General features: G+C 47.5%; 1 protein-coding gene across 2 annotated transcripts in view; it reads right to left on the bottom strand.

Annotated features, from left to right (window-relative positions):
* C9H8orf48 (chromosome 9 C8orf48 homolog) overlaps positions 1 to 13,836 on the bottom strand; it is a 60,943-nt gene that overhangs the window by 21,959 nt on the left and 25,148 nt on the right. For both annotated transcript variants that reach the window (XM_075322699.1, XM_075322700.1), the window contains exon 4: positions 4,097 to 4,183. In XM_075322699.1, the coding sequence (XP_075178814.1) occupies positions 4,097 to 4,183 (87 nt within the window). The remainder of the gene's footprint in view (positions 1 to 4,096; positions 4,184 to 13,836) is intronic.

The following is a 13,836-nucleotide window of genomic DNA, read 5'->3' as shown; positions in this document are numbered from 1 at the left end:
CTCCACTTTAACTGTTTAAATAATGAAATAAACCATTTAAAGCCAAAGCCAAGATGTAGCATGAAATAAGGACTGTAGGTAATGCTTTAAAAGCAAAGACAAGATTATCTCCCTGTTTATTAGTCTACAGGATTTCCTGCATGTTCCTAAAATAGAGGTTGGTAGAAATCCTGGAGAGAACGCAAGGTTTAGTCTCTTCTTCTGATTTCTTCCCTATGAGGCCTAAGCCACACAGCGAGAAAAACGGTCCGAGTGGAGTGCAATAAAGCATCGCATTGCACTCGGACCAATATTAGCCTGTGTGTCAGCACACATGAGCGATTATTTTCTCAGCCCTAATCGGACCGAGAAAACAATTGCAGCATGCTGCGATTGTAATGCGAGACTCTTTCTCTCGCACCCTTTCAAGTGTATGGGGTGAGAGAAAAATCGCACTGCACTCCCGGTACACCGGTGTACTGAGAGGCAGAGCGAGAATCGCAATAGCCGGCTATGGAGGAGAGAGGGAGAGAAATCCCGCCCCTCCACAGTGCCGGCCCGCCCCTCCTATGTGCCGGCCCGCCCCCCGCATCTGAGGTCCGCTCGCACAGCCGGACCTCAGACGCAGGGATACTAGTATGACACTCAGCTCTGCTGTACTGCCAGTATGAACCAAGTGTCATGCAAGGATCGCACTAGTGCCCCGTGTGGCCCCGGCCTAAAGGTCACATTCAAATAAGCGTATTTTTAAAAAAACAGCACACAGACCAAAGAGAACGGGCTAGGTTGGTGAGCGTTTTTCAATAAAGGACTGAAAAAAGGACTGTGGGGAAAAAGGCGCAGCATGCACTAGTCTCTTCCGTAGTTCAGATGAGTTTTGTCCATAGAACTCAAGAGATGAGCTTAAAAAGAAGGACGCTATACTGACATTATTTATGTGGCACCCATTTTTAACAGATCCATTACAAACATTACATATTAAACTTAATTATGCCTTTTATTATGGATGGATACATGACATTAGAATATGACACAGGACATCTTACGGCATATTCCCATGATCATATTTTATTTTCCATGCTATAGTCGCTATGTCCAGTTTAAAGGGTTTGTCCGTTCAAAATCCAAAAGTCTGCAGTTACTCTATGTGACTGCAGACTTGCTAATCCTCACACTGCTCTGTAAGGATTTGCTGGTTTAAGAGCCAGGAATAATAATCGCATGGACACAAGTATGTGATATGCAGACTCCAGGCCAGAAGCCAGCTAGATGGGCTTGACCTCACTCAAAGCAAATATATTAAGTGAGGATGCGTCCCTCTAGTCGGCTTCTGGCCTGGAGTCTGCGAATCCCCACAGTGTCCAGTGCACACGATGTGAGAATTAGTAAGTCTGCAGTAACATAGAGTAACAGGGGACATTAGAGAACAGTCTTTTTGCCCTGCTACAGACACGGAGGCTTCGGCTGCAGCTACTTGTCTTACAGCCACCCACAGGATAGTAAGGAGGATGGACATAGCTCAGCTCCTGAGACACAAAGAAGACTGCTTTATAGATTTCTCAGTATTAATTGCAATAGCTAAATAGGAGAACAAAGCATTTATTATTTTATGCATAATTTCCATAAATTCCTATTGAAATGAGGGTACAGAGCTGAGAAGACACCAGCAGTGATGGGCAGGGTGTAATGTTTCACTGTTGCTCCATGGATGACACAAGGAAAAAAAGCATGTGAATCTGTGTAACCAAGCAAGGCTCCCAATGTGCGGCTTTTGTATATTGCGAAACCTCGACCACATCGATAATTAAAATGCCTCTATATTTTACACTTTTATTCAGAAACGTACATACATTAAAGGGAACCTGTCAGGTCAAAAAAGCGTTATAACCTACAAGCAGGACCCTGTGTGAGCTGCTAACCCCTTCCTACCCATCCCTGTGTTGTAATAATGTGTAATATGAAAGTAATAAAATACATTTTATTACTTACATATTCACTATGTAAATAGCATAGGTCTCTAGCCCCATGGGCGTAGCATCTCCATGTGGGCGTTTGCATGCTTTCCAAGGTCTCACGCTACATGGATTTATATGAGCGACCTCACGTCTGCTCCTTCAGAATCCTGCGCCTGCGTGCGCGCTTACCATTCTTGCTGCCTTCTCATCCTGGTTGCTTCTCGGCTTCAAACGCGCAATGCGCATGCTCAGAAGACTCCTGCGGTTCCGGTCATGCGCAGCACGCGTCTGAACCCGGCAAGTAAACACCAGGATGAGAAGACCTCGAGAATGGTAAGCGTGCACGCGTGGGATTCTGAAGGAGCAGACTTGAGGTCGCTCATGTAAATCCATGGTATCATGCCCACAGGGGCGTGATACCATGGAAAGCATGCAAACACCCACAGGGCGATGCCACGCCCATGGGGCTAGAGAGCTATGCTATTTACATAGGGAATATGTAAGTAATAAAATGTATTTTTTACCTTCATATTACACATTATTACAACACAGGTATGGGTAGGAAGGGGTTACTAGCTCACATGCTCCTGCTTGTAGGTTATAACACTTTTTTGACCTGACAGTTTCCCTTTAAAATAAACGACAGATGGGTTGAGCATTGAAAAACATTTATTAATTAGGCTAACTTCAGACATCCGTTTGCGCTCTGTTTTCTGGGTTTTTATGGATAGAACACGTATTGATATGTATGGGGGCTGCTCAGATAGTTGGGGTTTTTCTTTAGTTACAAGTATCCGCAAAAAAAGGAGACGTTTGTTGTTGATCCACATCATTGATCAAACTTGACAATTCAAAATGGACCACACACAAACATCATCAGAGTGTCATCCGAAAGCTGTCATTTTTTTACTGTTCAATGGGGAAGGTTGGAATTTTGTTTTACTAATTTACTAATAAAAATCTTATCTACCCAGATGAAAATCACCCTGTTCTAATCACATATCAAAAATAAACGTATATCTGAATATATGTGGGATTCCTTACACTTCTGCCATTCACAAGAGTGATAAATGGACTTGTGTTGCCTATCTAAATGGGGCAACGGTCACACATATCCACCATTGATCACACATATGCACCATTGGTCAGACGGAGCAATCTTACAGACGGAGCTAACGATATATCGCCAGGGTCACATGGTTAGTGACGCACATCCGGCGCCGTTAGCAACATCGCAGCGTGTGACACCAATGAGCGACGATCAACGATCTCAAAAACGTCAAAAATTGTTGATCGTTGACACGTCGCTCCCTTTCAAAATATCGGTGATGGTGCATGCTGCTGGTCGTTAGTCGTTCCTGCGGCATCACACATCGCCATGTGTGACACCGCAGGAGCGCCAAACATCTCCTTACCTGTGTCCACCGGCAATGCGGAAGGAAGGAGGTGGGCGGCATGTTCCGGCCGCTCATCTCCGCCCCTCTTCTTCAATTGGACGGCCGTTTTGTGACGTCGCTGTGACGCCAAACGCACCTTCCCCTTGAGGGAGGGATTGTTTGGTGTCTGCAGCGACGTCGCAGAACAGGTATGTGCGTGTGACGCTGCTGTAGCAATAATGTTCGCTATGGCAGCGATCACCACATATCGGCCGTACGACGGGGCGGGTGCTATCGCTTGCAACATCGCTAGCAATCGCTAGCGATGTCACAGCGTGTAAAGCACCCTTTACATTCATCACCAATCCTGTACATAGGTGGATACCTATTTCTCATGGGTCAAAACTTTAAATTTTCTAAAAAAAACCACCAGTCTTACATTAATTTGTCGCAACATATTATCTATAAGACCACCTAACTGACTGTAAATAGACTAAACTTTTTAAAGAGGAACAATACTTGTAAATCAAGGTTCCTGTCAACTAATAACCTTGAGGAATGAAATGTCTATGACATGCTATAAATCCATAGACATCTCATTAGGCAGCCGATGCTTGGACGTCCTTGCGTATGTGACAGTCATCCTGTGTAAGTTGCAGCTAAAAGTCCAGTGTAAACCTCGACTGGTCTCCGTACTGGCTTTTAATATCTCTGATTCACACATAACTATATAATGTACACACAGATGCTCAATCATCAGGAGGCCTCCAGAAGTTTATTACTCACCAGTTTTATGCGGTTGATGAAATGAATTATTTGGCTTGAGATTCTCATCAAGAAGAGTCTTTATCCAATTCTCAATCCGGCCTTTTCCTACAATGAAATCCGCAAGGTCAAATATTTCAATGACTTATTTCACTCAACAAAGCTGTCAACATGACAGAGCCATCTGTTCATTACAAGACAATTCCCACCGACACTCATAAGACTAAACAAGATATCACGAGAATCAAAACTGCAAATTTATATGTACTGTACTGTTTTATTAACAAAGTGTCCAAAAGACTAAAGAAGTGATGGAAATAAAAGTTAGAATTTCCTGATTGACGTTTACTAATGGCCACTAATGATTTTTGAAGTCGTACTAGTATTGAGTCCCGGTAGTGCAAGTTTATTTTTTGGCCAGGGATTGATAAAACAAGTTGGCTCCATACACGCCAGATCATAGCTGCTGTTTGATACCACATTTATCCCACATAAGTTTAAGGAGACATTTTATAGAGCGTCAAGAAAACAAATTTTTTCAAAGAGATTTTAGAGAAAATCTACTGGTGAGGCAAGACCATGAACGAAAAAGATCTGATAGTCATAAACGATGACTTTGATGGCTGTCTTTTTCTGCGGAGCGTGGAATACTGCCCTTTAACTGCGAGAACAAGAGATAAGAGACTTTGCTCATAGCATGCAAGCTTTATAATAAACGCTTTGTATATATTCCTGCGGTCTTAAAAGTGTATCTCCAGGCAAAAGAACGACGTCTTACAATGCAGATATCTCAAGGACAACATCCTTCCTATAACGACAGCCTCAGTGCAATCTGCATCAGTAACCGCTCTCACTGATGAATATTACAAGATCTCGCAGAGGAGGTAAGAATGAGCGGCTCGTGACACCTCTCTATACAGGGACCATACACATTATAGATGGCCAAGGATGCCAATTCCATTGGGACTGGCTGATCATCTAATGTACATACTGAGAAACAGCATTAGTGCTTGAAGGTAGGTCTACTGATGAGCTAAAACTTAGTATTGATTTACAAGGGACTGTAAGATTAACTGTTCAAACCAAATACAGGCACTCGGTGCATCATTATGTTGCCAAACCATCAAATGAACCTTCCCATCTGCTTATTTTCCTTCTACCACTGCTCTCTTCTATGATTGACAGCTCTAGCTTCACAGAAAAGTGCAGAAATAGAGTTTGGTAAACAAGCATGTGAACTTTAATGTTTGTCCTCACCATGATGCACCGAGCGCCTGAACCTAAAAAGTTGTCCAGCCACAAAATCCCCAAAAAACTTCTAAGCTAATCTGTGCTGTATTGTCATCTAAAACACCCCTACATTATTTTTGGGAGGGTTTCTAACTTTTGATCCTCTTCAATCATCACTATTTTCTGCTGCCACTTTATTTACCTGCAGCTCAACCCAACATGACATCTTCCTGTACTTGTTTGCCAAACTTCACAGTCAGAGCTGGCACCGCCCGGCCTCACTGTCCAGCCCAGCTGGCACCGCCCGGCCTTACTGTCCAGCCCCGTCCTCTGCACACACATTGGCTCTCAATACTCTGCCCCAGCACCTTATAAATAAATGAATACTGTGTAATGAAAACTATATATAACACCTAATGTGAGTCTATATTACATATATACACCATGTGTAAAGGAATACAAATAAATATAAATAAATATATACTGTATATGTGTATATACTGTATATGTGATCTGTTTAACCCCTTCACGACCATGGATGGATATATCTGTCATGCAGCGTGTCCCGTTAAGCCCCGCCCCCTGCCGCGGGCAGGCGGCAGCGGTCGGCACATATCAGCTGTTTTCAACAGCTGACATGTGTGCCTGCTAGCCGCGGGTGGAATCGCTTCCACCCGCGGCCATTAACCCCTTAAATCTTGCTGCCAAAGTCTGGCAGCAAAATCTATATGCGCGCGGCCATGTTTTTTACTTACCGCCGCCCCCACCGGAAGTCACGTGCGTGATCACGTGACTTTCGGTGGTTGCCATCGTAGCACAGGGTCATGTGATGACGCCTGCAGCTATGATGTTTCACTTTCGTTTTCCCTGGGCACGGAGCAGAGGGAAACAGAAAGTGACTATCTGCTGTTTACAGCTGTATAGCTGTGATCAGCAGATAGATAAGAGCGATCGGATTGCTGATCGCTATAGCCCCCTAGGGGGACTAGTAAAATAAAAAAAAAAAAGTAAAAAAAAAAAAGTTAAAAAAAAAAAAACAAAACAAAAAACAAAAAACCTAAAAGTTCAAATCACCCCACTTTCCCCCCATTGAAAATTAAAGGGTTAAAAAATACATAAATATACACATATTTGGTATCGCCGCGTTCAGAAATGCCCAATCAAAATATAAAATCAATTAATCTGATTGGTAGATGGCGTAGTGGCAAAAAAATTCCAAACGCCAAAATTACGCTTTTTGGTCGCCGCAAGTTTTACGCAAAATGCAATAACAGGCGATCAAAACGTAGCATCTGCGCAAAAATGGTACCATTAGAAACGTCCGCTCGAGATGCAAAAAATAAGCCGTCACTGAGCCATAGATCCCAAAAAATAAGAACGCTACGTGTTTCGGAAAATGGCGCAAAACGTGCGCCACTTTTATTGGACAAACTTGTGAATTTTTTTTAACCCCTTAGATACAAGTAAACCTTTACATGTTTGGTGTATACAAACTCGCACCGACCTCAGGCATCATACCCACACATCAGTTTTACCATATAGTGAACACCGTGAATAAAACATCCCAAAAACTATTGTGCCATCACACTTTTTTGCAATTTTTTTGCTGTTTTCCAGTACACCATATGGTAAAACTTATGGTTTCATTTAAAAGTACAACTTGTCCCGCAAAAAACAAGCCCTCATATGGCAAGATTGACGGAAAAATAAAAAAGTTACGGCTCTCGGAAGAAGGGGAGCAAAAAACAAAAACGGAAAGTGCCACGGGGCTGAAGGGGTTAAAAAAGCAGTAATCAAAGCAAAAAGGTGGCTACTTTGAAGAACCTAGAATATAAAATCTTTGAATGAGGTGTCCAAACTTTTGGTCTGTACTAATTACCGTATATATATATATATATATATATATATATATATATATATATATATATATATATATATATATATATATATATATATATATATATATATATATATATATATATATATATATATATATATATATACACACACACACTAGAAGGTGGCCCGATTCTACGCATCGGGTATTCTAGAATTTATGTATTGTGTAGTTCATGTATGATTTTTGTTATATATATATATATATATATATATATATATATATATATATATATATATATATATATATATAGATAGATGTTGTTGTGTGTAGTTACCAAGTGTTTGTGTAGGGCGCTGTACATGTTCTGGGTGTTGTCTGGGTGTGGCGGGGGGTGAGAGCGGTGTTGTATGTGTGTTGCGTGTGTTGCGTTGTTTGTGGAGCGCTGTGTGTCTGTAGCGTTGTGTGTGTGTTGCGCGGTTTGTGTGGGTGTGGTGTGTTTTGGGGGGAGGTATGTTTTGTGCAATGTGTGTGTTGTGCGGTATGTGCGTATATTTATGTATGCCGCGGTGTTTGTGTGTTGGGTGTTGTGTGTGAGAGGAGTATAATAGGAGGACTATAATGGAGGAGTAGTCCTGGGGGGAGAGGAGTATAATGCCGGCTCCCTGCACATGTGTACCGGGAGCCGGTGTACGCTGGTAACTATGATACACATCGGGTAACTAAGGGACCTTAGTTACCTGATGTGTATAATGGTTACCAGCGTTCACCGGCTCCGTCAAGATCCAAGCATCGCAAGGTTATGTCTGGCGCTGCAGGGATCGTGACGGAGCCGGTGTACACTGGTAACTATGATACACATCGGGTAACTAAGGGACCTTAGTTACCCGATGTGTATAATGGTTACCAGCGTTCACCGGCTCCGTCACGATCCCAGCAGCGCAAGGTTATGTCTGGCGATGCGTGCGGAGGGCCGGGGCGAGTGGCCAATCCATGCGGAGGGCGGGGCCAGGCCGAGGCGAGCGACCAATCCGTGGGGGGTCGGAGCCGAGGCGAGCGGCCAATCCGTGCGGGGGGCGGGGCCATGGCGAGCCCAGCGGCCAATCAGCTTTGTGTCACAGTAAGGACACAATTTTGGAGCAAGACAGACAGACAGACAGAATAAGGCAATTATATATATAGATATATATATATTATACACACATACACATTTTTTGCTGAATAGACCAATAAGTTCAGATATGCATACACCAGATACGTGTGCATATATATATATCTATATATATATATATATATATATATATATATATATATACTAGAAGGTGGCCCGATTCTACGCATCGGGTATTCTAGAATTTACGTATTGTGTAGTTAATGTATGATTTTTGTTATATATATATATATATAGATGTTGTTGTGCGTAGTTACCAAGTGTTTGTGTAGGGCGCTGTACATGTTCTGGGTGTTGTCTGGGTGTGGCGGGGGGTGAGAGCGGTGTTGTATGTGTGTTGCGTTGTTTGTGGAGCGCTGTGTGTCTGTAGCGTTGTGTGTGTGTGTGTTGCGCGGTTTGTATGGGTGTGGTGTGTTTTGGGGAGAGGTATGTTTTGTGCAATGTGTGTGTGTTGCGTGGTATGTGCGTATATTTATGTATGCCGCGGTGTTTGTGTGTTGGGTGTTGTGTGTGTGCAGCGTTGTCTGTGTGTGTGGGTGTCTGTGTACGGCGGTGTTTGTGGTTCCCAGTGTGTGTGTGGTGTGTTGTGTGTGTGTGTTGGGGGGAGGTGTGCACCTCCCATCGTGCTCCATCCCAAATGCTGCGCACCCCCCATCGTGCTCCATCCGCCATGCTGCGCACTCCCAAACGTGCTCCATCCGCCATGCTGCGCACTCCCAAACGTGCTCCATCCGCCATGCTGCGCACTCCCAAACGTGCTCCATCCGCCATGCTGCGCACTCCCAAACGTGCTCCATACGCCATGCTGCGCACTCCCAAACGTGCTCCATCCGCCATGCTGCGCACTCCCAAACGTGCTCCATCCGCCATGCTGCGCACTCCCAAACATGCTCCATCCGCCATGCTGCGCACTCCCAAACGTGGTCCATCCGCCATGCTGCGCAGTCCCAAACGTGCTCCATCCGCCATGCTGCGCACTCCCAAACGTGCTCCATCCGCCATGCTGCGCACTCCCAAACGTGCTCCATCCGCCATGCTGCGCACTCCCAAACATGCTCCATCCGCCATGCTGCGCACACCCAAACGTGGTCCATCCGCCATGCTGCGCAGTCCCAAACGTGCTCCATCCGCCATGCTGCGCACTCCCAAACGTGCTCCATCCCCCATGCTGCGCACTCCCCATCGTGCTCCATCCCCCATGCTGCGCACCCCCCATCGTGCTCCATCCCCCATGCTGCACCAGCATCAGCCTCTCTGCCCCCAGCATCAGCCTCTCTCCTCCCAGCATCAGCCTCTCTCCTCCCAGCATCAGCCTCTCTCCTCCCAGCATCAGCCTCTCTCCTCCCAGCATCAGCCTCTCTCCTCCCAGCATCAGCCTCTCTCCTCCCAGCCTCAGCCTCTCTCCTCCCAGCCTCAGCCTCCCCCAGCATCAGCCTCTCTTCTCTCAGCCTCCCCCCTCCCAGCCTCTCTCCTCCGAGCCTCCCCCAGGATCAGCCTCTCTCCTCCCAGCCTCCCCCAGCATCAGCCTCCCCCAGCATCAGCCTCTCTCCTTCCAGCCTCCCCCAGCATCAGCCTCTCTCCTCCCAGCCTCCCTCCTCCCAGCCTTCCCCAGGATCAGCCTCTCTCCTCCCAGCCTCCCTCTTCCCAGCCTTCCCCAGCATCAGCCTCCACCTCCCAGCCTCCCTCAGCATCAGCCTCCCCCAGCATCAGCCTCTCTCCTTCCAGCCTCCCCCAGCATCAGCCTCTCTCCTTCCAGCCTACCCCAGCATCAGCCTCCCCCAGCATCAGCCTCTCTCCTCCCAACCTCCCCCAGCATCAGCCTCCCCCTCCCAGCCTCCCCCAGCATCAGCCTCCCCCAGCATCAGCCTCTCTCCTTCCAGCCTCCCCCAGCATCAGCCTCCCTCAGCATCATCCTCTGCCTCCCAGCCTCCCCCAGCATCAGCCTCTGCCTCCCAGCCTCCCCCAGCATCAGCCTCTCTCCTCCCAGCCTCCCCCAGCATCAGCCTCTCTCCTCCCAGCCTCCTCCAGCATCAGCCTCTCTCCTCCCAGCCTCCCCTAGCATCAGCCTCTCTCCTCCCAGCCTCCCCTAGCATCAGCCTCCCCCTCCCAGCCTCCCCCAGCATCAGCCTCTCTCCTTCCAGCCTCCCCCAGCATCAGCCTCCCCCAGCATCAGCCTCTCTCCTCCCAGCCTCCCCCAGCATCAGCCTCCCCCTCCCAGCCTCCCCCAGCATCAGCCTCTCTCCTTCCAGCCTCCCCCAGCATCAGTCTCCCCCAGCATCAGCCTCTCTCATCCCAGCCACCCCCAGCATCAGCCTCCCCCAGCATGAGCCTACACCCTCCCAGCCTCCCCCAGCATCAGCCTATCTCCTTCCAGCCTCCCCCAGCATCAGCCTCTCTCATCCCAGCCACCCCCAGCATCAGCCTGCCCCAGCATCAGCCTCTCTCCTCCCAGCCTCCCCCAGCATCAGCCTCCCCCAGCATCAGCCTACACCCTCCCAGCCTCCCCCAACATCAGCCTCCCCCAGCATCAGCCTCCCCCTCCCAGCCTTCCCCAGGATCAGCCTCTCTCCTCCCAGCCTCCTCCAGCACGCCGTGCTCCTCTGCCGACACTCACAGATCCGATCGCATACACTCACACACACACCCACCCGATCGCATACACTCACACCCACCCGATCGCATACACTCACACCCACCCGATCGCATACACTCACACCCACCCGATGGCATACACTCACACACACCCGATCGCATACACTCACACACATCCGATCGCATACACTCACACACATCCGATCGCATACACTCACACACACCCGATCGCATACACTCACACACACATTGACGATATTGCACATACGCGCTCACACTCACAACATCCGGAGATACCACATGCTTCTGGCCATGTGATCCTCCGGCAGGTCCTGGAAGCTCACAGCACAGTATCGCGGCCGAGAAGCAAGCGATATCTCCGGATGCTGTGAGTATGTGGATGAGATCTGATGTGTGTGTGTGAGGTGTGTGTGAGAGTGAGTGTGATCTGATATGTGTGTGTGTGTCTGTTGTTATGTGTGTGCGTGTGGATGTTCCGCCGCTGCAGGACCTTGATGCGCTGGTAACTATGCTACCATGGTTAACAGCGCATCACGTACCCCACTCGCACGGGAGCCCACACCAGCATACGGTGGCAAACCACAGCAATGCGAGGGTATGTGTCGGCTGGGTCGGCGGCGTATGCTGTTGTGGGCTCCCGGGGGTACAGTACTCACCTGGGAGTCGTGTCTCCTTGTCAGTTCGGGGGATGCGTGCAGGGGCGGGGCCAGAGCGAGCGTGCATTGCGTGAGGGGGGCGGGGCGTGGCCGAGTTGCCAATACGTGCAGGGTGCCGGGGCAAGAGGCCAATCCGTGTGGGGGGCGGAGCCTGTGCGAGCGGCCGGCCAATCCGTGTGGGGGGGAGCCAGGGCGAGCGACCAATCCGTGCGGGGGGGCGGGGTCATGGCGAGGCCAGCGGCCAATCCGCTTTGTGTCACCGTAAGGACACAATTTTGGAGCAAGACAGACAGACAGACTAAGGCAATTATATATATATAGATATATACATATACATACATACATGCACACTGTATATAATATATATATATATTATATATATACACACATACATACATACATACACACGCACACGTACATCTCAATATCTTAGGATATCATCAAAAAGTTAATTTATTTCAGTAATCCAATACAAAAACAGAAACGCATATATTATATAGAGTCATTACACACAGTGATCTATTTCAGGTGTTTATTTCTGATAATGTAGATGATTTTTTTTTTTTTCCTTGTCTTCCTTCCCTAAGCGCGCGTGTGTAGTGGGGCGGGCCAGCATGTCAGCCAATCCCAGACACACACACACAGCTAAGTGGACTTTTAGCCAGAGAAGCAACGGCATGTGTGATAGGATGTCCATGTCACATATCCATGCATTATAAAAACGGACATTTTCCTCCAACACGCCATTATCTGCCTTCTGCGTCTTGGTGTCAGTCACCGCTGGCGTAGCTCCTGTCTCCGATACTGCTGTGTACGCTCTATACACAGCGCTATACAGAATAGGGATAGAAGTTTCTATTAGTCCTTGTAAGGGCTAATACCGGCAGGGTCAGAGCCATAGGTGACAGTCAGGTCCATGAAAACAGATTTTAACAAGATGACAGCGTCTGTGTAGCTAAGGTCAGGGATTTCCTCGCTGCATTTCCCCATTAGGAGGGATAGAAAGGGAGGCTTCCTTTCCTCTACCCAGACCCACAACCCTGCCACTGTACCCTCCTGCCCTTTGCACACTCAAACTCATTGTTACTAAGCCATTATACTAGCAAACACTGAGGAAACTTAGTGGCATCCTAAAAGTGGCTGTTGGACTTCCATTAGTGTCCCACTGGTGCAAACCTATGTGCAGCACCTCTGCATTGCACACTCAAACTCATTGTTACTAAGCCATACTAGCAAACTATGCTGCCAGTTTAAGGGCCATAGTTGCATTGTCAGGGATAGTTATTGTTGTTTATTCTGCTGTTAATAAAGCTAGACCACCGCTGCAATCTACACCACCTCTCAATTTTTACTACCACATTTAAAGTGCACAATCTTAACGCAATCAAAATGAGTGGCAAAATGACAGATGCTGGTGGAAAGGGAAAGAGGCGTGTTGGAAAAGGAAAAAAAGGGTTTGTCCGTAGGGAAGGTGGCAAAGTTCCATTAACATCTGCTGAAGATAGACCATCTTCCAGCAAAAGTAAGATGTCTACTACTTACCGTGGACAATCCGATGTGCTCCCTTTTTTACGGACAACTGGAACAAAAGGTAGATGATGTCCAAAAAAAGAAAATGCTTGAATGGATCTCAAGTGGTCCAACAAGTGCCCTCTCAGCCACTTCAAGTACCGCATCCAAAAAACACCAGTCCTCTGAGTTGTCATCCCAATCACACTTGCTTTCTCCCAGCTCTGAAGTCTCCATCTGCCCTGCACAGTATGGTGGAACTGAGATGGCTGAGTCTGCAGAGCTGTTCAGTCACACTATAGCCTGGGAATCAGAGGTCTGCTCCCAAGCTACAGTGAGTACAGACCAGGAAATGGTCTGCAGTGATGCCCAGAACCTTTGTGACTCTGATTCAGGCCGTGATGACCAAGTTTCTGAGCATAATGTTGACCCTTTTTCACAAACTGTAACACCTGTTGTAATAGACAATGAGGAACATACTGATGACGATGAGACGCAGATACCAGATTGGGATGACAACTTAAATATTCGGTCAGGGCAAGAAGAGGCTCGGTCTGAGGGTGAGGGGAGTGCAAACACAACAATTGATGAGGAAGTTCTAGATCCCACCTACTGTCAACCCACAGTCAGGCCCTCGAAGAGGTCAACAGAGGCGGTGGAGGAGGATGCAACTGACGACGAAGTTACCTTGCGCCTTCCTGGACAGAGTCGGAGTACTGGTAGCACGTCTACAACTGCATCCTCA

This window comes from Anomaloglossus baeobatrachus, chromosome 9, assembly GCF_048569485.1.
Source record: "Anomaloglossus baeobatrachus isolate aAnoBae1 chromosome 9, aAnoBae1.hap1, whole genome shotgun sequence".
Lineage (NCBI taxonomy): Eukaryota > Metazoa > Chordata > Amphibia > Anura > Aromobatidae > Anomaloglossus > Anomaloglossus baeobatrachus.
This window is presented reverse-complemented; position numbering and strand designations above follow the sequence as displayed.